The 26,730-nt window shown below is 34.6% G+C and overlaps 1 protein-coding gene across 1 annotated transcript in view; it reads right to left on the bottom strand.

Annotated features, from left to right (window-relative positions):
* Positions 1 to 26,730, bottom strand: part of LOC120623530 (solute carrier family 2, facilitated glucose transporter member 8-like) — a 36,023-nt gene that overhangs the window by 4,672 nt on the left and 4,621 nt on the right. The window contains exons 2-6 of the mRNA XM_039889587.1: positions 15,803 to 15,952; positions 8,662 to 8,891; positions 6,306 to 6,422; positions 5,745 to 5,951; positions 1,027 to 1,159 (exon numbers count right to left, since the gene is read on the bottom strand). Coding sequence (XP_039745521.1) covers positions 1,027 to 1,159; positions 5,745 to 5,951; positions 6,306 to 6,422; positions 8,662 to 8,891; positions 15,803 to 15,884 — 769 coding nt within the window. The 5' untranslated portion in view covers positions 15,885 to 15,952. The remainder of the gene's footprint in view (positions 1 to 1,026; positions 1,160 to 5,744; positions 5,952 to 6,305; positions 6,423 to 8,661; positions 8,892 to 15,802; positions 15,953 to 26,730) is intronic.

A 26,730-nucleotide genomic window follows, 5' to 3' on the forward strand; every position in this document is an offset into this window, starting at 1 on the left:
GCCAACCCCCATTTTAGACTGCATCATCCCTTTCCACCAGGTGATATTGCAGTCAAAAGCTAACTTGTAGGCAGTGCACAGGGTGTTTGACCAGGGTAAGTATAAAGCAGGTACATGGCACAAAATGGAAAAATTCTGATTTTATATCAACCTCAAATGTATTTGAATGTTGTACGCCAATAATGGCTGATTAATATTTTTGCGTCAGAGCTGACAACTGTATTCACGATATGTATTTATTTGTGATATTTAAATAAATTTTATTTAACTAGATAATGCGTTATAATAAAACTTTCAATGTATTTAATACCGTAAGTATTTTTTCTATTTTTAGTGTCGTTTTTTCTACAAACGTAGAATAAGAATAACTTTTAACGAGTGTACATAAGTACACACACTTTTCTTTTCCTTAAGCGAGCGCTACTTGACCTTAAATACTTACCTACATACAATCAAAATTATATATCTGTGATTATTATCCTGGTCGTGATATAACATCTGCTTTTATAATAACCCTAAACAAATCTAACTATTCGGTACTTAGTAGGAATTTAACAAAAACGTTAATGAGTTCATTTCACTTACTTCAGATTATAAAACGATAATATTTTATAGGCAGATAGAATGATAATATAGAGATCTTAATTTTTACCTGTTATTAAAAGTGTCTAATGTACCTATATATCTAACAAAAGGTTAGCAACAACAATAAAATAATGTAAATACGCACGTTTTTATTGTATTTTATTTTCTCTCCATTAAAAAATAATTTATTTTTGCTATCACGGTTAGCAAGCAACCATAAATATTGTATTTGAACATTAAATTGCGTAGATATATTGTACTGAACTAAGGCGGAAACCACACTTGATCAAATTCAAAATTCAAATTCATTTATTTTAAGTAGGCCTACTTTATAAGCACTTATGAAACGTCAAGTCTAAGTACTCAATACCTATATAATATATTATATTCAAAATAATATTTAAATTCGATGTTCTTCGATGGACATAAAATCCTACTAACCTAGGCTTTTCCAAGACGCCTTTTTCATAGACTTGGCATACTCCTCCTCTCTCTCCATTATTTGCACCTCCTCTTCCAGGTTTTTGTCATCCACGGAGGTGTTTCTTAACCACGCCAATGCGACTCGGGCTTCCTGAGAACAATTTATTGCATAAATAATCTGTGGACATCACAGCACCTTTATGCACACCATCTTTAGCGAAACTTCTGAAAAGTAGGCTACGAGGGATTGAGATGGTACCTAATATAGTAGGGTAAATGTAAGGTTTAAGTTTTAAAATTATTTAATATTGTAATGTTTTTTAAATTACATACATTACATATTATTCCCATTACATATATTAAACCAAATTGCGTTATGTATATATCACATTCTCTCGCACTCTTCTCTTTTCTTTATCATAACGCTTCGTTTCATCGAGTTTTAAATAACAATGTTTCTAAAGATGTTTCACTTAAAAAACTTGTCTTACGGAAATCTTTGAAACGATGAAAAAGCTTATTTGATTGGTTCGGCTGGTGTGGTAGAAAGTTTACGATATATGTCTCTAATTCTTGACATAGTATCTTAATATGCAATTTTCATATTACATCCCTTTGATTTACCAAGGATATTAATCAATATTACTTATTGTAGATAAAGAATTGGTAATGTTACCACATTTTTTGTACATTGCATAACTTGCGATTGCCGCCTTCTCGACTTTTCCATAGATTTACGTGACCGATACAAAATATCCGGTAGTAAGTACTAAGTGGGAATGTAGGTGTTGTGACATAAAATAAAGTCAGTGCGGATATTGCGAGTAAACGCGAACACTAAAACGGCATTGCTACTTACGACTATGAAATAAAATTGTAGATCACTGCAAGTAAACTATATTGATACATATTGCAGAATTAACTACACTGAGAACATAAACTTTATTTTTCAGTTAGGTATGTCCTCCGCACCCAAAGTGTAAAACGGGACCCTTAGACTCCGCTTTCCGTCTGTCTGTTTGTTTGTTCGTATGTCACCAAGCTTTTTGTGTTGGTTAGACAGTTGAAGTTTCACAGATGATGATCACACTTATTACAACATAAACTTAAAAACAGAATAGAATAAATATTTAAGGGGGCTCCCATACACAATTTTTTTGCTGTTTTTATGGATATTGACACCGAAAAATAAGTGCGCGCGTCCGATTTGCACGTGGCCGGGTATTTTTAGAAAAACATGGAAACCCACATTCCCGCGTCTCAGATGCTATACAAGCCATTTCAAGAGATGGCACCGTTTTATATATTAAGTGCATTAGAAAGTAGATTGTAACTTTATATTTATTATTATTATACTTTTCGACGATAAAATTTACGTTCGTAAGTAGGTACGTAGGTGAATACCAGAAATCATTAGCCTAGCTAGCCACCTAGCCTTTAAGTGAAGAACCAGTTTAAACGTGTCTGTACTCAGCATTATAGCGTTTGTTTCCGGATGTTTTAGAATACATAACGTATCAATTTACTGTATCTGTCTAATAATTGGATTCATTTATATAAATTGCTTATTTAATAGATTTTAAATTACTGTCGGCAGTTTGTGTATGTTGGAATCTCAATATTGATATACTTACGTGCCCGTAAGTGAGAATTACAAAACACTTATGGTAATAAATCTCACATAGATTGTATTTTGCGAAACGACTATAAGTATGTTCTGCAGAACAGATCGACTTTACATTAGATCGACGTAAAGTTTACGTTTACTTCCTAGGTACTAAAGTTATTTTGTGGTACGTAGGCTTTTGAATCCATTATTTTTAAAGATTTTTTGTTTCTCGGATTGCTTTGGTTTATGGCTTCTAGGTTCCTTGTAACGATCACCCTTTGCTCTATTAACTTTCGTTCTTCCTCGTAATTCCTATCATTGAAACGTTTTAAAAAATAACTTTATTGAAATTAACGAAATTTAAAATAGATATATGTTCACTATTCGGGAGCCTCTTTTTAAGGAATGAAAAATTGTCGTCTAGAAGTTTAACATCATATTAAAAATATGCTATAATTGAGAAAGTGTAATGATAATAATAGCCAGACTATCGTATTGAAAACGTCGATAGTAAAATAATTACGTAGGAAGGCCAAGAAACCAAGATTTATAAAGTGGATTGTTTGTAAGAAACAGAAACCGAACCGAGGTCTGCCGACATAGAACTTGTTATGGATAGGTGGGTGGCAACAAGTACTAGTAGATCAAATAATGATAAGGATGACACGATCAATTAACTAAGATAATAATGTCTTCACATTGATAAATTTGAGAGCGTGCCTTGACACAATAAATCGCTCTTCAAACTACACTCTACCAATAGTAATGTATAAGGAAGTAGTTATATCTAAATATGGGGAGTACCTAGATAAGAGCAACTGGGTAACGATAATCTGCAGTAGTACATAATGTAAGATTTAGGTGTTCCCAGAAAACGACGACTTTTTTTTAGATTCGATTATTCAAGGGATTCAAAGACAATCTTTAAGCTGTACCTACTGCGAAACATAGGCAGCGGAAATTATACCTTCATTAAAAACGTTTTATTTATATTATCTAAATCTATCCCTAAATGATCAAATCAGCTCAGTGGGTTGCGAAGTTGAAGGGCAACGGGCGGGGCACATTGCCCGATGGTCATTGAGGTCCCAAGTTGCCGGAGTGCGGAAATTAACCGACCCCACATTAAAAAGCGCATCTTTGTTGTTCTTGCTAGGTGGTGAGACGATATAAAAAGAGTCGCACTTGATAAAAGCATGTGGAAATACCTACAAAAGATCAGCAGTGGACGTTCTGTGCGGTTGCGCGATAAGATCTCGCTGTGCTCAGTAAATATGCTATTTAAATTCAAAGTTAATTTATTTCAAGTAGGCGTAATTTATAAGCACTTTGCAAACGTCAAGTCAGTCTGTTTGTAGCGACTCTACCACCGGTTTGGAAGGCAGATTACACTGAGAAGAGCCGGCAAGAAACTCAGCAGATTGCTTTTTTCCAACATAATTTTATAGTTTAGCTGTAGATTGTAGGTACCAACGACTAATCGTTACCAATTAGCTTCATTCGAAATCCTTTCTTGGAAGTTGGACTAATTTACATCGGGAAAGTCCACAAGGTAGTCGTTGTGGTTACTTTGTGGACTTTCCCGTATGTAACCTAATCCACCTATATATTTGAACCCAACTCTTTATTAATATAAAAGTCAAAAGTGATTTTTCCGGTTTGTCCTTCGATCACGCGGCAAAGATTGAAGTGATTTTCTTGCAAAGCGATGAAAGTTCCGTAGGGATGGCTCAAGAATACTTTTTATCCCGAAAAAAAATCGCGGGGCCTATAGATTCGATGTAAAGGGCTATTTTTATCTCTTCATCTTCATCTTCATGTTTAAATTACGAAATTCTAGGAAATTGAGTTTTGAAATAATGCACCGGACACTTTTATTCCCGAAACACCTATTGATAAGTATATAAATGCGAAAGTATTTTGGCCTTTTAGTCTTTCTCCACGCAGCAACTCTCGGATTTAATAACAAAAGTCGCCGGCAGAACTTATAGTAAGTAAGTATGTATGATTCAAAAATTAATAGGGACCTCATTTAAAATGTTAATTTATACTATAAGGAAAATCGCACCAAAAAATAATGAAAGTAATGATCCGAGTTCGGTAATAAGAACTTGTTGTCGGACAACAAAAAAGCACGATATCTTGTAATTTAGTGGCCACATTTGAATTAAGTCTTTAAATTGTAGGTAAAAAAAATCTAAAATTCTTTATTCATGTAGGCCTATCACATCACTTATGAAGCGTTCATACATTATATATGTTATGTTAACATAATTGAGAGGTGATGGTGATAACTACGTACAACTATCCGATTGTTTTTCCATGTAACTTGGTAATTTTTATAATTAATCAATACGTGTGGACTTGGCCAGCGTGGTGGACTACGGCCTAACCCCTTCTCATTCTGATGGGAGATCCGAGCTCTGGAGTGGGCCGTTAATGACGACGATGTAACTAGGTTAATTTGATACTCATAAAATGCATTTGTACCTACCTATTTTAAGAACCATATTTTTTACGAAAGATAGTTGACCTGTCATTGTGTGATAATTTAAAACTTAAGAACGAGATAACTAGTAAGAGCTAACTAAATTCCGTCCAATATTTGCTTAAACTACCGTACCTATATGTAGATACCATTTTTTATATTTAAGTGTTTATTGTTGGTTTTATACGAGTTCATATTGATTTTTTATGTTCTTTACGGCGCCCGTGACCTATGTTATTAAATTCTTTTTTTATTAGACACTCGCATTAGTGGTGTAACAAACATCTACACCCAATTTGCTATAGCGACAACCAAAAAAATCTGCGGGGCTATTTAAACATTTAAGACTACAGGGTCCGTCAGAACTCACAAGTTGTCCTTCTCTGGAAAAAATCGAAAAGGTGGATACTTATTTTAATCAACTGTTTCCTTACTAAATTCAGAAATTAATGTTGCAATTTTTTATCAGTGGTGTAGTAGACTTCTAGATAAATAGCTTAATATATAATAGATTTTTATTATAAAGTAAGAAGTATATAATGGACTTCTGAAAAGTAGCGCCTCTATTGTCTATAGGTATATCGTGTATTTAAAAGTATAGTCTATCAAACGTGCAGAAATCTATTAAAATTAACTTACTTGAAACTTTCCTTGCTTGACTAGAAATACTGGCGTTTCGGGCATAGCCAGAAACACTAACATGTGTAGAACCGGTATGGCGGTGCAGAGCCACATGACAGCTGAGAACGAGAAGAAGTCTCCGGCTATGTAGACCAGCAGGTAGCCGAGGTTCTGTGAGAGGATGAAAAGGGAACCTAGTGCTCCCCGGATATTGTCTGCTGCCACCTGTAAACGTTCATTGTGATATACACTAGAGCAAATAAATGCATAGAGCAAAAACATTGATAGAATAAGTTAGGCAATAATAATAACACTACATGTTGTTAAATCTAATAAATGTATCGAATTCATTTGTTATGTTAAGTAGGAACTTTTTTTGTCTTATGACACGGACAGTGGCGTGCACTTCATCCATGCACAAAAGCACTGCATACCCTAAAAATAATATATAACTCGTATAGCAGGAGGCTTTTTGCCGTTTTATGCTATTTTCCTGCTGTATACCCTGGTAAGAAACCAAATGCACGCCACTGGACGCGGAATGGATAGATGGATACAAGTTAAGTAAAAAGAACATACCTCTTTTAAATACAGAGGGGTGACAACGTAGCAGCCTGCACAGGCAAGCCCAGCGACCGCTCTTGAAGTAATTAAAGCCCATGGACTCAAGGAGAATAAAGTGATGGCCCAGCTAATCTGTTGGGAACATAGAAAACGTTTAGTAAAACGACAACCGGGCTTTTTTTTAAATAACTCTTTTTTTCTAATTCTGCAACCACTATATGGCTGCAATTTCAAGAGTCATAAAGCAGCCACAGAATCCATTGCATTGTGTCCAAAAACAGCGAAAACGCCCCGTGCCCACTTTACACCCGCGGAATGTTACTTGCTCACAAACTTTTCCGATTTTCCCCATTTTATGGGGAGCGGTTAGAACATTAGAGGTAAAATTATTACAGTCAACTGGTAAATGGAATGACGTGACTAACCGCGTAGCTGTTCGGTAAACACTACTAAAGTGGAGTGGCTTTTGATGCTTCAATATTAGTCGTGTACACGGTTTCACCTGTAAGGATTATGGTAATTATACTTACAGGTTAGCCCGCTATCATCCTAGGCTGCATCCACAGAATTAAGACCATACTCCAAATCAATTTCTAGGCGGCATCGTACGGCGTACCGGAACCATAAATCGCTAAGCATCTTTGTCGGTGGGAATTTTTACCTTGCCCACTTTTATCTTAGACAGGCTAACCTAAACTATCTTGTACTTAAATATTTGAAAAAAAAACCCTTTAAAGCCGGCTAAAATATACGTAAAAACAAACCTATATGGAAGTAATCTTTTAAAAACATTACAATGATGGTAAAATAGCCAAACTACTTCATTTGTACCAAATAACGGTGGCCTAAATAATTAACTCTAGCTACTTTATATAATTACGTGAACGAATGGTAGCTACCAACATAATTATTTGTATGACACATGATCATTAGAACGCCGAGCATTGCAATTTTCCAGCTATAGAGAGTAACCGGCCGCTTTGCTGAGTCTTAAATACACTATCTTTAATCGCTTAAGCCTTCGTAAGTAAGTAGAACCCTTATAATTAAAAGATACTAGTTGCTAAACAGCGCGACCTAATTCGCGTTTGTTTGGGTTTTAAATATCCTACGGGAAATGTTTTTTTTTCTAGGCTAAAGTATCCTTTGTCCTATTTAAGTACTCTACAGGATAGAAACTCCAGGCTTAATTTTGTTAAGATCTGTTTAGTTAAGAGGGCATGAAACGTCAGAATTTTGGCATTTATCGCCCTCCCCTCTCCCTTTCGTAAGATGTCATGAGTTTTTTCTAGACCAACTTTCCCTTCCCCTAAGCTCACGTGCGTCGTGTAAGCCTACACATAACTAGCAAGGATAAAAAGTATCATATATTATAATACAATATGCAAGTTATCTTTCTGAATTTCGTCAAAATCAGTGCGTGCAGTGGTTGAGAAGAACATAAGTACCAAACAGACAATTCGCACGTTTACAATATTGGTATGAATATATAAAATTGTCCTTATCGTAACGGTATGTTATATGTTATTTGCCACATTTATATTCGCTCACTTGATCTATGTAGTTAGTCTAAAATTATTCCTGTATTTATATGTGCAATTATGAAAATTTCCATTGGTAATGTTGATTTTAAATGACAAAAGGTTATATATATTAGGTTATATATATTTTAAAAGCATTGCCCATTTTTTTCTTTTTACAAATTAGTACTTGAGTGAAATCACGCCCGTATACCGTTTGTAAGTTATGACGCCAAGATGGTAGTAGCCCTGTTAGGGGTATGGTAGATATATACCCCTAATCGGTTTCTACACGTCATCGTTTAATATGGGAACGCTGAATCGCTTGGTAGCACTTCTTTGTTGATAGGGTGCAGCCACGCTCAGGTTACTACCAGATAAGTTTGTAAGGGTAAAGTATATCAGGGAAGTTGTATACCGATAAAGGTACTGGACCATCAAAAAGGCTCTCAGGAAACGTCTAAAAGCGTTCCAGATATGTACCTATCGACGCATGCTAAAAATCGGCTGAACTCAATAGGTCTTGCGACGAGACGGTTTTCAGCGCGAACTTTGGAAAACCCCCAAGAAGAAAAAAAGTTGCTTATCTAGGGCATGAGAGATACGAGAAACTGCAACTTATAATGATGGGCAAAGTTGCGGGAAAGAGGCGCATCGGTCGAAAGAGCAGGAAATAGTTGCGCAACATCAGACACCAAACTAGGATCGCGAGTGCCGCCCAGCTCTTTAGACTCGCGAGAGGCAAGGCGAAGTATAAAAAACTGACGACCAACCTTCACTGGTTGGGGAGGCACCTAAAAAAGAAGAAGATACCGGAAAGGTCGACTTAAGACTTAAGACTTAAGACTTACCACAAGCGCTAGTGAGGTAAGTAAGGTGGTGATTTTCCTTCCCCAGCGGTCAGCTAGGTCGCCAACGAACAGACCGCAGAAGATCGGCGGGAAAAAGGTGATGGAAGCCATCCAGGAAATGGTTTCGTCTGTGATTGGTTCTGGTGCCGGTCCGTCTTCCGCTTGCAGGATCGGCGTCATAGGTGACTGCCAGCCCATGAGCATCCCGAAGTTCATCACCGGGATCGTAACTAGAAGATAAACAAATTCAAAATTCAAAATTTCTTTATTCATTTAGGCCTATCACAGGCATTTATGAAGCGTTCATACATATATGTTTACATAATTGTAACGGGATGATGATAACTTCGTTCGCCAACTAAGGCCAATCAGTGAGCTTACAAATAATAACATATTAAATCCGCGGGCTTACTTAGAAAAATTCTATAATGCAATAATTTATGTATTGTAAATTAAATTCTTCTATCGCATCCTAAAAAGTGATGATAACATAGAGGCTTTGGCTTTCCTTTCGTGGAGACCGAGTTTGAGCCCCGGCACGCACGACGTTCGGAGTTATGTTCGTTTTAATTTAAGCAATTTAAATACCACTTGCTTTAAACAGTGAAGGAAAACATAGTGAGGAAACCTGCATGCCTGAGAGTTATAACGTTCTCAATGGCGTGAGAAGTTTACCAATCCGCATCACGGCTTTCTCACACTGGGAGTCCCGTGCCCTGTAGTGGGCCAGTAATAGGTTGATATGGGGATGAATATTTATAAAAAAATGCCTTAAACATATAAAAAATATCACGGCAAGATACAGGTATTTAGAATAACAGCTTATTTATTTATAATTAATTAATTTTTATTCAGGAATTTTTTCAACTAACCGATTATTATTTATTATTTGTAGTTGGTATCTGCGTAATTATGCTGTGTCATTTTCCATAAGAATAAGCGCAAATTGCTCGCAGTTTATTATTTGTATTGAGGCACAAAGGCTATGGATTTTATAATGTACAGTAAGTAGGTACTGGTACCCCAAGGCTTTGTTAGCTTACAACTTCTGTTAATTTTTATAATTTTTATTACTGTTTTTACCTACACTTGGAGGAATTATCAATTACATAAATTTAAAATGCATATTAGAAATTTCGGAACCGACAGGATTAATTAGGATTTAATTTCGGCATCGACGGTAGAAGAGCCGTAGCTTAATTGGATAAAACGCTCAGGCCGCGATTGCCAGAGAGTCGCAGGTTCAAATCCGGTCGGTTCCGAAAATTTTAATATGCATTTTAAATTTATAAAACTTTTGATGAATAATAAAAAAATAAACTACTTCAATACACACATCGCCATCTAGCCCGAAAGTAAGCGAAGCTTGTGTTATGGGTACTAAGATAGCTGATAAATATTTTTATGAGTAAGTAGGTATATACAGATAAACACCCAGACACTGAAAAAAATCCATGTTCATGATACAAACATTAATTATATGTGTAGTATTAGAATTTATAACATGTAGTATAGTTTGCAATATTTTTATTTAGGTACCTATACATTTTTATTGCCGCATCAACCCGTTCCTTATAACAACTACTTTCGCCAAAGGTTGTCTGGGTGAGATCGCTTTAGCGATAAGACCGCCTTTGCACACCTAAATTTGTTTTTTATTATTTTTATCTTTTGTGTTTCTCTTGTGTTTTTGTGTGTGCAATAAAGAATTTAATAATAATAATAAACATTTTCCAGATGTGGGTATCGAACCCACTGCCTTGGACTCGGAAAGCAGGGTCGCTGCCCACTGCGCCAATCGGCTGTCAAATGTGAAATGTCTGATAAGTAAATTTCTCTTATTTTAACAGATCAGAATACAGTACCAGGTAACTAAGTGTATCAAGTCAAAGTCAAATATTTCTTTATTTAAATAGGCACATAGATGGCATTTTTGATGCGTTCATTATATACAAAATGAGTACATAGTAATGAGATGATGGCGATAACTACATTCGTAATCTTAAAACTAAAGCTACGTGGGTCCCAACGGCGCCCTGGTCTAAGAAGAAACTCACAACAAACTACCTAAGCCGGGTGTTTTTTTTAAATAATATAACAGATAACGCCAGCGCCTTTGTGCTAGTAACATCGACTGCGATCACCATGTCTGTGAAGCGTGGTGATATGGGAATATCAACTACTACTTACACCCTGCTGTTGGCAGAGGCCTTCAGTCCGGCATTTAACTGATATAGGCTTATAAGGTTGTATGAAATTAAATTCCTAGTAATTTCCAGTTAGATCAAGTATTAACAGATTCGATGCAAAATTCAATCAAAACTATTCAGCGATCATTATTAAACTGTTATTGCATATGAATGACTTGCCAAATGCCAAGTTCCTTTAGTTTTTATTTAGAAGCCTTTGTTCTTAAATGAGCACGTAATCCGTGTTAATTACCGCAATAAATATTAAAAATGATGGAGCGAAGATAACCTCACTACATGCGTATCTATCGCAATTTTGTTTAAATATTGAAGTTGCAAAGTAATCTATGGAGATCGTATAATGTGTTTTTTTTTAAATCAATACTATATAATTTAGCTGCAATAAATAAAGTTGAATAAATGCATTTCTGTGATCTAAAAATCAAATACAACTGGCTGCTTATTACGGCTGAAGGTTTACGTTAAGTTTCTGACAAACGGACGGACAGATAAATGGTGGACAGAAATATGGCCGCGTTTCGCATTGTTTAGGTATATCATTTAGGCTTTCGCTTCGCTTCTAAATTGCTTATAAATGTGTTAAAAAGACTAAACCTGGCACAGCATTTCTGCCCTCAATTACAAATCTTTTACTACGCCAATATATTTCTCGACATAAATTTATTTATGTACCTAAAAGTGAGCTTAGTACTTTAATAATGCAGTGCAGTATGCTATTAATTTCACAGATAAGATACATCAAAGTGTGTACTTATTGATGGTGTTATTTTATTCATGTAGAGACGATAGAGTGATCAAGAAAAATGTTGTTAAACGAACTTTTTGTTTGGAATTATTACTTTATAAGCCAGATACTGTGGCTCAAACTAAAGGAATTTTGTTAGATGTAGATTATTTTACCTTTATCGAACGGTGGTCTTAAATTTTATTGAGTCGTGAACTATATTTAAGTATTTTAAATGAGCTTTTTGTAGGGAATTGAAACTGTATACGCTTAGTAAAGATTACTAAGAAACGCTGAGGAACTCGTTTTGAGATGAACACGCGGTTAACGTTACTCATGAACCTGTTTTGCATTTAGCAAGGGTCAACTTCCTTGCGGAACGTTACGTGTGAAGGAACTTTCTTATTTGTACTTATAATTTCTTGATTGTTTTGATACTTAATTTCACTAATGAAAATGTACCTAGGTTAACGTTTAACGTGAAACGTTTTGTTCCAGTGTAACTTTTGATAAACTTAAAAACCACCGACGCATGCCCATGTTGGATTTACAAGACACCCGGGGAATATATATCCTAGGTAGCTGTAAGTGAGCTTTATAAAGTTCCAACTTGCAAATAGGTATTGAAGTAAAGTAACATTCAATGATTGTGTGTCATTGAATACCTACAGACACTACTAGGGTTCATGATTTCTCGAGCTTTTCAATTTCTCGGGTCTCGAGAATTCTCGAGTCTTCTCGGGTTGTCGATAAATTTACATTCACGTACGTTTTCTCATATTATTTGGTTCCAATAACGTCAACAAATTCAGTGGTTTTTCTCTCAAATAAAAGTATCAAATTAATCATAAAACTTTTATTGATTATATTCAAAAATATTAATCTTAATAAGCTAATTAACTTTTTCAAAAAAAATACAGAAATAATATTATTTAAACTTATAATTATAATGACAGCACCATTTTTGGCTGGTTATTTAGAACTTATGAACAAAATTAGCTTCTATTAAACTAAACAGAAAATCAACATGAAATAAAACGTTAATATCTTAACTTATAATTAAATTACAATCACAGCACCATTTTTGGCTGGTGCCGTTGTGCTCTGGCCCACGCCGCCACGCAACACAGTAAACGGCGATTTAATTTCTACATAGAAACATGATTTCTCGAGTTCTCGACTTTTCTCGAGCTTGATTTCCCGGGAACAAAGCCCAACGATTTCCCGACACCGAATGAACCCTAGACACTACAGATAATAAATTATTTACATATTCTTGAACAGTTATCTAATATACCTATTATGACGTATTTCGTGTGCCTACGTGAAATGGTAGGTATAAAACGCAGCTCGCATATAAATGGTATGTATTAAAAAGGCTAAACCTGGCACTGACAGCATTTCCGCCCTCAATTAAAAAACTTTTATTGCAGCAAAGTATTTTCGACATAAATTTAGCTACCTAAAAGTGAGCTTAATAAAGCTTGCAACCTCAAATAGGTACTAAAATTATACATTCAATATTCAATTATGTGCCAATAATTAACACCCATGCTTGTAATTATTTATTTACATATTTAACAGGCTTACATAATGTAGGCACTTATGACATATTTCGTAATACGTGGAATAGTAGGTATAAAATGCAGATCACTCATAAATAGTCTGTGGTATAAAAGGTTACCTGGCGCTGGCAGCATTTCCGCCCTTCCTTGCAAAACTGTTTTTTGCCCTTCAAATTCCTGAGAGTTCGATTCCCCACAAATCAAGAGTTTAAAATCCACGTGACCTACCGAATGTTAAACAAATAAAACATAAAATTGTTAATTCATTCAAGGGAAATTGTATATTATGTTTTTTACCCGATTAAGTCTTTGAAATTTCTCACAATAAGTTTAATGATAAGGCCAACAAATATAAACCGGCTTAGTTTGTTGCAGGCTGCGTATCCCAAGTGACTTTGGGACCGTCCAAGCTTAAGTTATAGGTTATGAATATAATTTTCGCCATAACCTCAGAATAATGGAAGCGTATTATTAAGATTCATACATATATATATGAACACTTCCTAAGTCCTTTTAAAGGAATAAAAAGACTGGAGAGAATAGTTTATATAAATCGCCGGCACTAGCTAGTACAACAGAAAACCACGTTCCAAATGAGAAAAGAATATTCTAGATAAATTGCAATGAATAGTGACTCTCGCCTTATCCGAATCGGTAACTTGTTATGAAAGTTCTCTAAGATACAGAGTATACAAATATACTTATATACTCCTTTCTATTTATAAAGAACTGGTATGATGTATAGTTAGAATTTCCTCTCCTAAGGAAATCTTTCCAAACCCTACCCAAATGGTTTACTGTAAATAATAAACCTATACAAATAATTACAAATGAAGTATATCGAAATGAATTTGTTTGACCAAAAACAAATTTGAACTTTGCAATAAGCAAGAGTAAAAATAAAGTAAGAACTTAATAAAAGCTTTCGAAACAAGTTCCTTTCTGTGTCTAGTATGTATTACGTAAATTAATAATGCTAGAAGTAAACCCATTATTATCCTCTTAAGCTGTTACAGTCATGGTCGCTGGTCACATATTTTAGTAACCTAATGGTTAAGACCTAAGTAGGTATTTCCAGTAGTGCAGGTCTATTGGATAATCAATTTGTTTGTCCTATTACACTTAAGCTCATTGGCACCTAGAAAATATTCAGTAATAGCAAACATGAGTTTTTTTCCCTTACATATTTTTTGTTATGTTTTCTAAGTGAAATAAGTTATTCTTGAACGTGTGAGGTCCATCCTACTGTGACCATGCTGGTGTTTTGTCACGGATTTTGCTTTGGTATCGTATACAGGCACTAGTATATTATGCATATATTTAATGTCAATGAAGCGTAGAGTAACCTTCATTATAAATAAGTGTTACAGAAAAGGGTGAAATGGTCACTATTGAAAAAACCGTTTAAAAAGAAAAAAAGTTTTTCAATATTTAATTATAGTTTTCCATTAAAACTTTATAATTTCATTCTTATGACTTATGCAACTTACCAACGTATAATTTCATTCTTATACCTTATGCAACTTACCAACGTGCGACAACGACTTATTTAAATAAGGGATATTTGTTTTTGTTGAACAAATCACAAAAAAACTGTCATTATTAAGCGTAGAGTCTATACCGATTCAATTAATTATCTGTATTCTGAGAATGTTGTACAACAAGTAGCTATAATATTTCCTTAGCCTACTAGCGGTTGTCCGCGACTTTGCCCTCCTTCACTTCTTTCTAAACATTTTTCCATATAAAGTTTATTGTGTATTCAAAACTCATAAATGGGCTAACCTGTTGGCCATACCCCCGTATGGCACCCATATTAGACCCTAATCAGTTTCTACGCGACATCGTATCTAAAAGTAAATCGCTTGGCGGCACGTCTCTTCAACAGGGTGGTAACTAATCAAGGTCGAAGCCTCCCTCCACACCAGACCAGAGAAATTTTAGAAATTATAAATTCCTAAATTGATTTGATTGAAATGATCCCTGCCTGAGATCGAACGCGGGACCTTCTACTTAAAACCGCGCTACAGCGCTAACTGCTGCACCAGGTGGGTCGTCAAAAGTTATTATATACTTAACCACTATATATTAAATATATTAATCCTACTATTTAGCAAGGTCAAATGTGGTAAAACTAGTCGTGGACACCCCGCCGTTATTTGGATTTAAGTTTTGTATTTCCATGATTTGCTGCCAATAAATTATACTCTTTCTTAGGATCAATATACGAAACTAGCTGATACGCATCTTTTTAGTTTTTTTAATCCCACGAGGACCGTTTGGTTCACGGTATAAAATGTATCGTTTAGACATATATTATAATGATTTCATAAAAAAGTATACGTTGTTAGCCATAATATTATCTACGAGTACGTTACAATTGAGGTCAAATGGGGTCTCAGATTAGATAATATTGATCAGAAAAAATCGCACACACAAAGGGTTGCAAAGTTTTTTTTTCTGATAGTTTAGGTTAGGTTACCATTATGTGAAAATATAATATACTTGAATTCATAATAATTTCTCTAAATTGATTACTGTGAAACTTGTGGTGGGCTGTTATTTGATCATAGTTTTGATTTTGACGTTGATCGAAAACCTTGTACTGTTACCTTTTGCCGCTGATACAACCATAGACTTACCCATTAGTGCCATGAAGAATTGGTTGGCGATACCGCCCTCTTGAAACCTTGCGAGCCATTTTAGAGGAAGTAGCCCAAGCATATCTATGCCCTCCGTAGTCGATTCGGTATTTGCGTCGATCACTGGATCATTTTCTGGTTGTTTTAGACCTGGAATTAAAGAAACCCATTATGTATTGTATAAGTCATACCTAAAAATTTACATAAATGATAAATAGATTGCAAATGAATAGCTGTTATAATAATACAACATAACGAAAAGAAGCCTGTCTGAGTTTCCTGTAGACGTCTAGTGGCCCGATTAAAATCGAATTGTGAATTGCAGCTTAAATCATGAACATAAAGTTTTAAGGTATTACCTAGTTTTAGTATCTAATTTAATACAAAATCAATTTGTTAGATTGTTAGATTATGTTACCCTTGTGTAGTTTATGTCGCCGTCCGATATTAAGTTACAGAAATATCTTAGAAACTAATGGACTCAGAAAATAATGGACTCAACTGCTGAGTTTCTTGCCGGCTTCTTCTCGGTAGAATCTGCCTTCCGAACCGGTGTTAGAGTCACTACACACGGACAGACTTGACGTTTCAAAAGTGCTTGTATTTGGCCTACTTGAAATAAATGAATTTTGAATTTTTTGAATTTTGAAAATATGCATGTAGCTAATTCTAACTAGAATATGATTAGGCAAAGATTTTTTTTGATAGTTTTTTGGCAAGTAGGTTTTTGTTACTTAATTAGTTTCTAATGATCGTAATCTTGGTTTATAGTATGAGAGTGGTAGCCACCTACACACAAGTCATATGAAACGAGTACCTAATGTTATTAAATAGGTTTATGGTCGTAATGGCGGTCGTTTAAATACCTACCTATTTTTTTTAACTACTCTTATTATGACAATGTCAACATATTAATTAGTATCTAGCTTAAATTGATTGAAATGTCTTGAAATGATTAAAATAGTAACTGCACTGAACACATTGGTACATTCGTAAGAAAACGTCGTGTTATTTCATTTATTTTGCAGCACATTTTTTCCTGCTTTTAGAACATATTTTAAAATCAAAAGTAGTGAAAAGTTTGTTGACAGACAATTTGTCAAATAGAGTAAAGTTACGTTTTCGTTATTTTTTCCTCCGTGCCTCGCCAATGTAACGGTGCCTCAGTAATTATCGCTAACAGCTACAATCTCATATCGTTACCTGATTCGAAGTTCATTGGCCAAGATCACGAAATCGCATTTAAGGTGCGATAGGTGTATGCTCGTTCTCTATGCTTTATAAAGATAATATTAAGTATCACTAAAAACCTGCCATATTCCCAGCAGGGGCACAATAATAAGTATGATAAACTAAGAATATGCATATTGTAAATAACTTACAAATCCTTTTAGCGCGTATCTTAAAGAGATAATAATAAGCAGATATAAATAACCATAGATATCAAGTACCGACCATTTATTTGGCCTATAGTGAGACATTCAACTGAAGGACTCTACCTTTGCAAAATCGCTCGGCGTTACAGCTTAGATACACAAATGATCCTTTGAAAAAAATCCTTGATCCTTTGATATTAATTGAATCGTTTTAGGATCGAATGAGGATCTGACTGCGAAAGAAAGGTTGTTGTTTTTCGAGTGAATGCACGTATTTCTGTGTGTAGGTATGTTTATAGGTATAATTCTTTAGCATGCCCTGCCCTAGAGCCCAAACGGCTAGTCGTGTTTTAATGTGATTTGGTGTCAATACAATACAAAAAAATAATGTTTTCAAAATGCGTAGAGTGTGACTGTGGTACTTTATAACCTGGATTAAAACATAAGATACTTTTTATCCCGATATTTCTGCGGGAACGGGTAAAACAGGATTAAATCAATTTCATACCCCAAAAAAAACACCTTTGTGCTTTAAGGTAAAGAGAGGGGAGAAGTCCTGTCAGTGAAGATGAGTAATATACAACATATTACAGAGACAAACGAGAGACAAAGTTTTTCCACCATAATAATCCGTATTAATTAATTCAAATACAATATTCAATTCTGTATGTATACACACACATGCCAGATTTACACATACTAATTGTATTAGATAAGACTATATTAACTTAAAATAAAAATATTACAAAAAAATGTGCCTTCTTTATAAATTCATTAAAGAATTGGAACGCTTTTAATTTGAATAATTTATTGTGGTTTTGAAAAATCTTAGTCAGCAGTCACAGCAGTCGGCTCACTTCTTATAATTTGGTGATATAGGTAGAGCAACAAAATCTCGGAGTGAGTAGATACCTCCGACTACCTATATGCCATGATACTTGTGCAAAGGAATTGTCTGTTTGCGAGGTTATATCGACTAGGTCAGATTTGCCGTTCTCTTGTATAAATAATATAGGTAGGTTTCAACCGGTTTGTTTAGGTTAACCAGCAGTTAGATAGGCAAGTAGAAACATGGGCGGGCCGCAGAGGTTTAACTTGGTGTTATAAGTTCGCAGTGTATGTGTCTGTCTGTGGCATCGTATATCCCGAACAGATGAACTGATATTAATATTGTTTTTTTTTGTTTTTAAGGTGAACTAGGCGTAAGTCTTAGCTATGTTTGATGAAAATCGATCAAACCTGGCAACCGTGGATTACATATTTTTTCACAATGCACACCATATGTTGATAATTGACGGCCCATTGGCGCAGTTTGCAGCGACCCTGCTTTCTGAGTCAACGGCCGTGGGTTCGATTCCCACGACTGGAAAAATGTTTTTGTGATAAACATGAATGTTTTTCAGAGTCTGGGTGTTTATCTGTATATAATAAGTATTTTATGTATATTATTCATAAAAATATTCATCAGTCATCGTAGAACCCATAACACAAGTTACGCTTACTTTGGGGCTAGATGGCGATGTGTGTATTGTCGTAGTATATTTATTTATATGTGTATAAAATGAAAGAGCTGGACTGGTAGAACAATGTACACTATACTGAAAGTCGGACGCTTAAAGTTTTTAATTTATGTATTATTAATTCAATATTACGGGGTTATTAAGTTATTACCGACGGAGATAAGAAAGTAATTAAAGCTGATTCATAGTAATCACTGCATAACAAGATGCAACGTTTACTCAACTCGTATATCAACATTGCTGCCACATCATGCTCTGTTTTCGTGATAAGCACTGATTTTCTGATCCGGGGTTAATCTAGATTAGAGCTAGGCTATCTTCTATAGAAATTTAGTTTGTGTCATCATACATCCATTTCTATCGTACAGTAATCTATATTCTTCTTATTCTTTTACTTTTATAAACTAAATTATCAAAATTAAGCTTAATTTGCTATACTCCGCGAAAAGCAGGATAATCTGTGTGGTGTAATTTATAATTTCTTCAATCCTTATACTCCACACCAAACAGATATTCGGCAATGTACCCTCTACGCACGTTTCGCTCCGAAACCGGAGCATCCTCAGGAGATGTTGACTTTACAATGAATAATTGTTAAGATCCAATATTTATAAACTAATGCAAATAGCTCAATTCTTACTTCTTTTTTCTCGATTCCTTCTTATATTTGAGAAATGTTAGTACATAGTAAAAAGGCAGCTTCGGCTCTCCCCTTTGCTCTGATAAGGTCACATAGGCTACTTTTTACCACCAAAATATACTCCTAAAGGAGTCAATTGTGGGTTTTGAGACTGTAAGAGAAACTCATGTTTTTCTCCAGTTAGTCTTATCACATTTGACATAAATTTTTGAGTACCCAGGTAGGTATTTACCGGCTAAGTTTGGACTTCTTGGTTGTGGGCTTTTTCTTAGACCAGGGTACTTTCGGAACCCTCGTAGCTTTAGTATCAAGAATGTAGTTATCGCCATCAACTCACTCCGATGCATACATTTTACATGTAATCTACGTATCAAAAGTGTCAGCTACGTGCATCGATCTTTAATAAAAAGGCTAGGTGCCTATTTTAATAAAGAAATATTTGACTTAACTTTACTACATTAGGTTATAATAAGTATTATGTTCGAAGCCAAATGTGAGAAAATTTAAGGAACGTCATTCAATCATAATACTTAAGTGTTCATTAAGTACATACGTAGGTATTTACTTAATGAATACGGAATTCTAAAAAATAATTTATTGTTACACTTCTTATACATAATTTACCAGGAACGAAGGTATAAATATTAATTATTTAGATGTAATTAACAATTGAAATGCATACTAGCACACCTAGCAGAATAATATTACAATACACGAGTATATATTTACATATTTTTGTATTGTAAGTATATATTTTTGTATTTGGAGTTAAGCGTGGAAGTTTCGTAACAACAAACTCGATTCCGAAGATACGTCAAAATCCGTCTTATATGCATTGATTTCATATGTTACTATCTGCTTAAATGTAAGACGTTGTTATAGAGCCTCATGAGCAACTCATCAGTCATCAGTCTTGGCCTTTGTTTATAATTCTTTGTCGTAACACTCTTGCCACAGTGGTCGTGGTCATCACGGTGGGACATTGTATGTGGCAGTTGTTACTCGCCTCACGATCAATCGCCATTTCTCCCTGTTTGCAGATAGTCTGGTACACTCATGCAAGGGACCTCCCACTGAAGATTTGATTTGATCGGTACATCGCATGGGTGACCTACCGCGTGCTCTAGTGCCTTCTACCTTGTCTTGTGGTTTATAATAGAAGAGAGGACTTTAGAGCTTTCTGTAATGCAGGTTGTCAGGCTATCACATAGAGATAACAACCGTAACCGACGACGCGCGACGCGACAGTTCGACGTGCTCTCCCTGTTTCACTACATAAACAATTTCCTACCATAGGGCTGCCACGTTATCGAAACCAGGATTTTGTGAACATAACCCCAAATGCTAATTACTCTACCCCAACAAAAGAGTTGCAGTTGGAATAAAATGCAATGAAGAAATTGTTTGTCATGACTACTAAGACATTAGCACTTAGGAGGTACCTTAGCGACGTTTGAGTCTTAATACTGTCTACAATAATGTCACTAACATTCTACGTTAAACAAATCCCTATCCCTACTAATATTATAAATGTGAATGTAAGTTTGTTTGTTACGCTTTCACCCGAAATCTACCTAATCGATCTTCATGAAACTCTTTATACATATTCTTGGAGGTATTAGAAATAATATAGTATACCTACTTTTTATTGAAAAAAAAAAATTACGTAAGGTAAAAAAATGTTTGTGAAAAAATCTAAATATCTCATATATTTGTATACTATGTAGCAGTACGCTGTCTCCCAAAATTACGCGGGCGAAGCCGCAGGGCACATCTAGTAATTAAAAATAAATTCTTTCAGAAAAATATTTGGCACTTAAAGTTATAGTCCTGAGTATTTCGAAATTAATGTATCTAACATGTGCCTCGAATGTGAGCGATGCTTAAATAAATAATTTTACATTAGGTTTATCATGTATCAACGCACTTCACTTCTAGAAGAAGTTATCTAAACTTTTATCTAACACAATACAGATAACATAATCATGTTGTAATTCACAGATCCTTCGGTTTAAAACAGTATGGCAAGCTAGGGTTGTTAACCGTTTTTACACATCTTTCACATTCATAATTAATTTTCAAGAATATATTGAATAAATAAATTGAATATACTTTTTGGCTAGTCAATTACATCTGTTGGTAGTAACTTTACCACTTTGTTCGGAAGGCACTTTTTATTGAGAAAAAGGCGTCAAGTAACTCAGCAATTGCTCTGTTCCAACAACATTTTAAAAACCAAATAATCTTGTGTGAGATGAAAGTTGCTTTCATTTCAAGAATTTTGTAATTATGAAAGTTATTCAATTTATAGTAACCTCGATAAAATGTGTTTTGATAGCCACTCGCATTTTTTCAAAGGTCTATAGTCTCTACCCCTTGACATACAAATATTTTATACCATTACTATATTAATGCTAGAAACTTCGTCCGCGGTTAATTTCTGATATCCCGTTGAGAATTTGAAACTTTCCCACAATGCCTATGCCCGGCTCCAGAAAGCAAGTTAATGAAACAAAAAGCAAATTAAATACAATTTTTTGTAAAATTTTTAAAAAATGATGTTGAAAAATATCTTAAAATATGAAACATTTTCATACAAGCCTTCATTCCCTATCTAACCCATAAGGCAGTATTTTCAAAAACTGAAATTCAAGTTTCTTATTTGTTAACCAAAAGCCCGAACACCAAGTTGAAAAAAGACAAACTAACTAAATTTTCACCCCTGTTTAATACATTTGGGGATTAAATCGCACACTCACTGAACTTTCAGTCAGTCAGGGTGGACAAAGCGTTTCTTTTTTTTATATAATAAGAAAACGAGAGCGTTAATGTGCCCAACTTCAATATCCAGCATAATAATTGGCAAAATGATCATAAAATGTACAATTCTAAATCGATCGAAAAAAGAAATGATCAAAAGATGACTTTGAATTTTTGAAACAAATAAACAACATTAATATAAACGTTGTCAATTCAATAAAACCTTATCTGGAACCCTTAAAATTATCACAGAATGTTGGAGTTAGTAAAACGAACTGGTGACTGCCAACCCTACTTTATCTCAAACAGTAAGATGACACTTAAGTGTCATCAACATCTATTCAAAAAAACATCAGTTGTTATTTAAGGATTGCCGTATCTTGATCCATGACGGAAAGGAAAATATTTAATAAGTCAACGGTTCTGAGCTCTAACTTAACCTAATCGTATTTTAGATCTTTGTTTTAAAATAAGACTTTCGTATCTACGAATACAAGTAGACTCAAAAAGTTCAAGGAAACTACTTCACGCTATCGTCAGATAACAATAACACAAATCATACCTCCATCTGTTCTTAGTTCCTACAGCACTTATCGCAAATAACTTTTAATCTAGGCCCTTTGACATTACAATTTGATTACGTCAGAAGTTAAGCTAGAAAAGAATCTTACGCAACTATTTACTAGAGTATATTTATTTCTTCAAAGGAATAGTCCTGTCGCGTCGGTTTCTCCGAGCAAGAGCTTAAAACGGACTACGAAAAAGTTAATACTTTTTTTATTGCTTACTACTGCTTTAGATTCAGGTTCTAAGCTTATAAATACAACAGTGTACCTACTATGGAGCCGACATAGCAGATAAAAAAATCCATTAAGGTCGATCGAACCAGTTATTATGTTTTCGAATGTGATGATCTAAGGTAACGATAGAGGCAGACGTTGTGGCAGATGTGAATTATGTGGTTACTCAAAATCTATCTATAGATCATGCTTGACTACCTCGGTTACATTTTAAGGGAAAACCCGAGCAGTATTGAGATATTCTTGCAAAAAGACTCAAATGTTATTCTACTTATATCAAAGATGCACATCGCGAAGAGAGGGGTTACCCAAGGGTCAATCAAAGTACAAGACACTGTTTTACAAGAAGCCTTAAGTGATAAATTTATTTATTTAAATTTTAAAAAATGATTTCCACACAAACCTCTTGTTTGTAAATTGCTCTTACTAAAGGATTTCTAGTAGAGACCTCTTTAAAGATATAAACGCCTTTGCACGCTTAAAAGTTTAAAAGTTTCTGTGTTGTTTATTTTCTTTTTTTGTATCTTGTTTATTTGTGTGTGCAATAAAGAACGAAAAAACAAAAACAAACACGGTCTTACAGAAAACCAGTTAGTTGTAATTTCTTAACAATGCTGGATTATAAAAGTTGATGTGATTGAATTTATTTACAACTATCGTGCCGATCGAGAGAAATATTCCGATACCTACCAGAAAACCAGTTTTAATATTTTTAGATGAGTTAAAAGATTAAAAAAGGCATAAACCGCCGTACCCCAGCGCAATTCAACATTATTAATGAACTTGGAATCTGATCGTGTGAACTCGATATTTTTCAACATGGTAGGTAACAGCTTATTAAACCATAGCAATCGCTATAGGTAACCACACTTTAATAAACAGGTCATGTTACTAAATTTAATATTTATACCATTGAAATGTTATACATTACTTAATAAATTTCTGTCCCATCCATGTATATTGCCGCTCAAAGAAGTGCGAAAGAAGAAAGATTTATGAATGAATGACAGTGTATTCAACTTTTATTGCACACCACAAAAAGTAAATAAAAAAGAAAAGTATAACTAAACAACGTATACAAATTGGCGGCCTTATCGCATCATAGCAACGAGGTGTACAGATGACATCAGGCGAGTCGCTGGAAGCCGCTGGAGGCAAGCGGTCCAGGACCGTGGATTGTGGAACTCCCTACAAAAGGCCTATGCCCAGCTGTGGACGTCAATTGGTTGAATTGATGATGATGATGATGAACTAATGGCGAAGAAAACAAATACAGAAAATAGGTAGGTGGTGCATATATAGTATTTACATAATATACCCGTAAAAAATATTTCATTACTTAAATATCCCTATCCTTATCCCTATCCCTACTAATATTATAAATGTGATGTAAGTTTGTTTGTTACGCTTTCACGCAAAAACTACTTAACCGATCCCCATGGTACTTTGTACACATATTCTTGGAAGTGTTAGAAGTAATATAGAATATTTTTTTATCCCGACATTAAGCTTGGTTCCTTTGGGAGAGGGGATGAAAGTGATTCCAACACATTATAACCGATTTAAATAATTATTTTTGTACTGTAGAGGTTTTAATATGTGTTTAATTTCGTCCAAAATTTGTGTAGATCTGAATGTGGTTCGAGGTAGAGGACTGAACTCCTCAGCGGACAGCAGCAGCAGGATAGCAGCAAACCCCTCATTTAAGGCTTAGCGATACTGAATACTTTAATTTTTATTAGAACTACAACTAAATTGAACGCCACATCAAAAAACAAAATCAAACGCAGACGAAGTCGCGGGCAACAGCTAGAATATAATAAAATTATACTCGTATACGTATTAGTTGTTTTTTCTTAATAACATATATACGTATAAATAATATTCTAATTTGAGATATGTAACTCAAATTCATAAGCTACAGCCGATATACGCTTCGCAGATGTTTAGTGAGATTCGAACCTTTAAAACTACTTAAAGTATAAAATACAAGTTTAAGGCACAAAAGTAGGTACCTACTATACTTTATTGTTCACCAGAGTTTTTTTTGTCGGATCACAGCATATCGACAATGCTGAGAAATAAGCATAGTTGTAGTACTTCCCCGGACAAAGTGAAAGTCAAAATTGTCTTTATTCAAGTAGGCCCATGGGTGGCACTTTTGATGCGTACATAAAAATTACACGGTAGTGAGATGATGGCGATAACCACATTCGTAAACTTAAAACTAAAGCTACGAGGGTTCCAAACGCGTCCTGGTCTAAGAAGAAGCCCACATAAAACTTAGCCGGGTGTTTTTTTTTGTTATCACCATCTCACAATGTCATTTAAAATTATTAGAAGAGCAACCTGGTTAGAGCAATAATTTACACCCAAGCTTTTTATCGATTACGTAGTCCTTTATACTTTAATACCTAGGACTTTTCTATAAGCTTACGTTGAATACAAACTTTGAACTTTTTAAGAGACATCTCCAAGATGTCAATTGGTTGTTTATTGTAGAATTGTATGCAATTTCCTTTAAGAGAATTATGAATTTTATGTAACTTAGTATATTGCACTGTAAGTTTATTCTTACGTCACATTTTCTTCTTAAATTTAGAAATGTTTTTATGAACGTACATTAAATTTTCAAATATTTACTGAGTATACGCTGTCATTATTTAAAAATCTTTAAATTTATCTCTCAAAACAAGCTGTCACAACAAGCTCTACTACTACCTACTAAAAAGATGCAGATGCTATTACGGCACCTGACATTTTATTGAGTTCGGTTTATAGGACGGAATAAATAGGTATAATTATTACGCAAGAGCATATAATAAGTAGGTACTTACCAATGTTCCGAATGTATTGAATAGGAACAAAAGATATTGTAATATGTATCTACCTATTGTACGGCCGGAAAATTAATGAGGCCTTCTGTATTTGGCGGGTTGCGTCAATGCGTCTGTCGAATCATCAACATCATAGACTTGGGATGACGCTATACCAACAATAAACATAAGTATGTTATGCGAACGATATAGACTGTACCTATGACTAAACATCAATCGCACTGTACTCTGGATGAACCTAGGATAAAACTTAATCAAAAGAAGGACCGAGTCCTAAGGTACTTTAGCTTATTAATGCGCCTTGATCGAATAGAAGAGACCTATAGAGCAAGGTTCCAAAACGATGCTCTAATAGGCTATTAACGATGACGAAAAATTGCCGTTAAAATTCCACCAGCCATCAGAAATCACAACGAATTTAGATTTTTTTTTTGCAGTTAGTTATGTTAGGAGAGGCGGGAGAAATTGCTGTGATCGAAGTATTTTTTTTTTTTCGGACTGTGTGTAGCTGATTAACCCTAATGATTTTAACAGCGTAACTCGGGTGATCGAGGTAGCGTGTAACTGATAATAAAGATATGTTTATGTTGTTAAGAAAAAAAAAATATATATCACGGCTCATTAATTTTTATGTATGATGTACAGGAAATTTCTGGTACCTACATTTATTATCTACTTTGGCAATCGACGAATCGATAAAAGCATCTCAATTTGTGATGTCATCAATCATAATTATTCATACTAGCAGAAGGCCGCTACGTACACGTTACCCATTTTTAATGCTCGAAGAATGATAGGATCACAGAATTAACATCACAAAGTTCTTAATTGTGTGGATAGGATCATACTTCTAGACAATTTGGACATTTTATAAAAGTTTTTATAGATTCTTAGTTACAAATCGGGAACTGCGTTAACTAGTTTTCCAATAATTAGGTACACTCCTCCATTCTACATCTTTAAGGATTCCATTCTACATCTTTAAGGATTGTTTT

Source organism: Pararge aegeria, chromosome 1 (genome assembly GCF_905163445.1).
Source record: "Pararge aegeria chromosome 1, ilParAegt1.1, whole genome shotgun sequence".
Classification (NCBI taxonomy): domain Eukaryota; kingdom Metazoa; phylum Arthropoda; class Insecta; order Lepidoptera; family Nymphalidae; genus Pararge; species Pararge aegeria.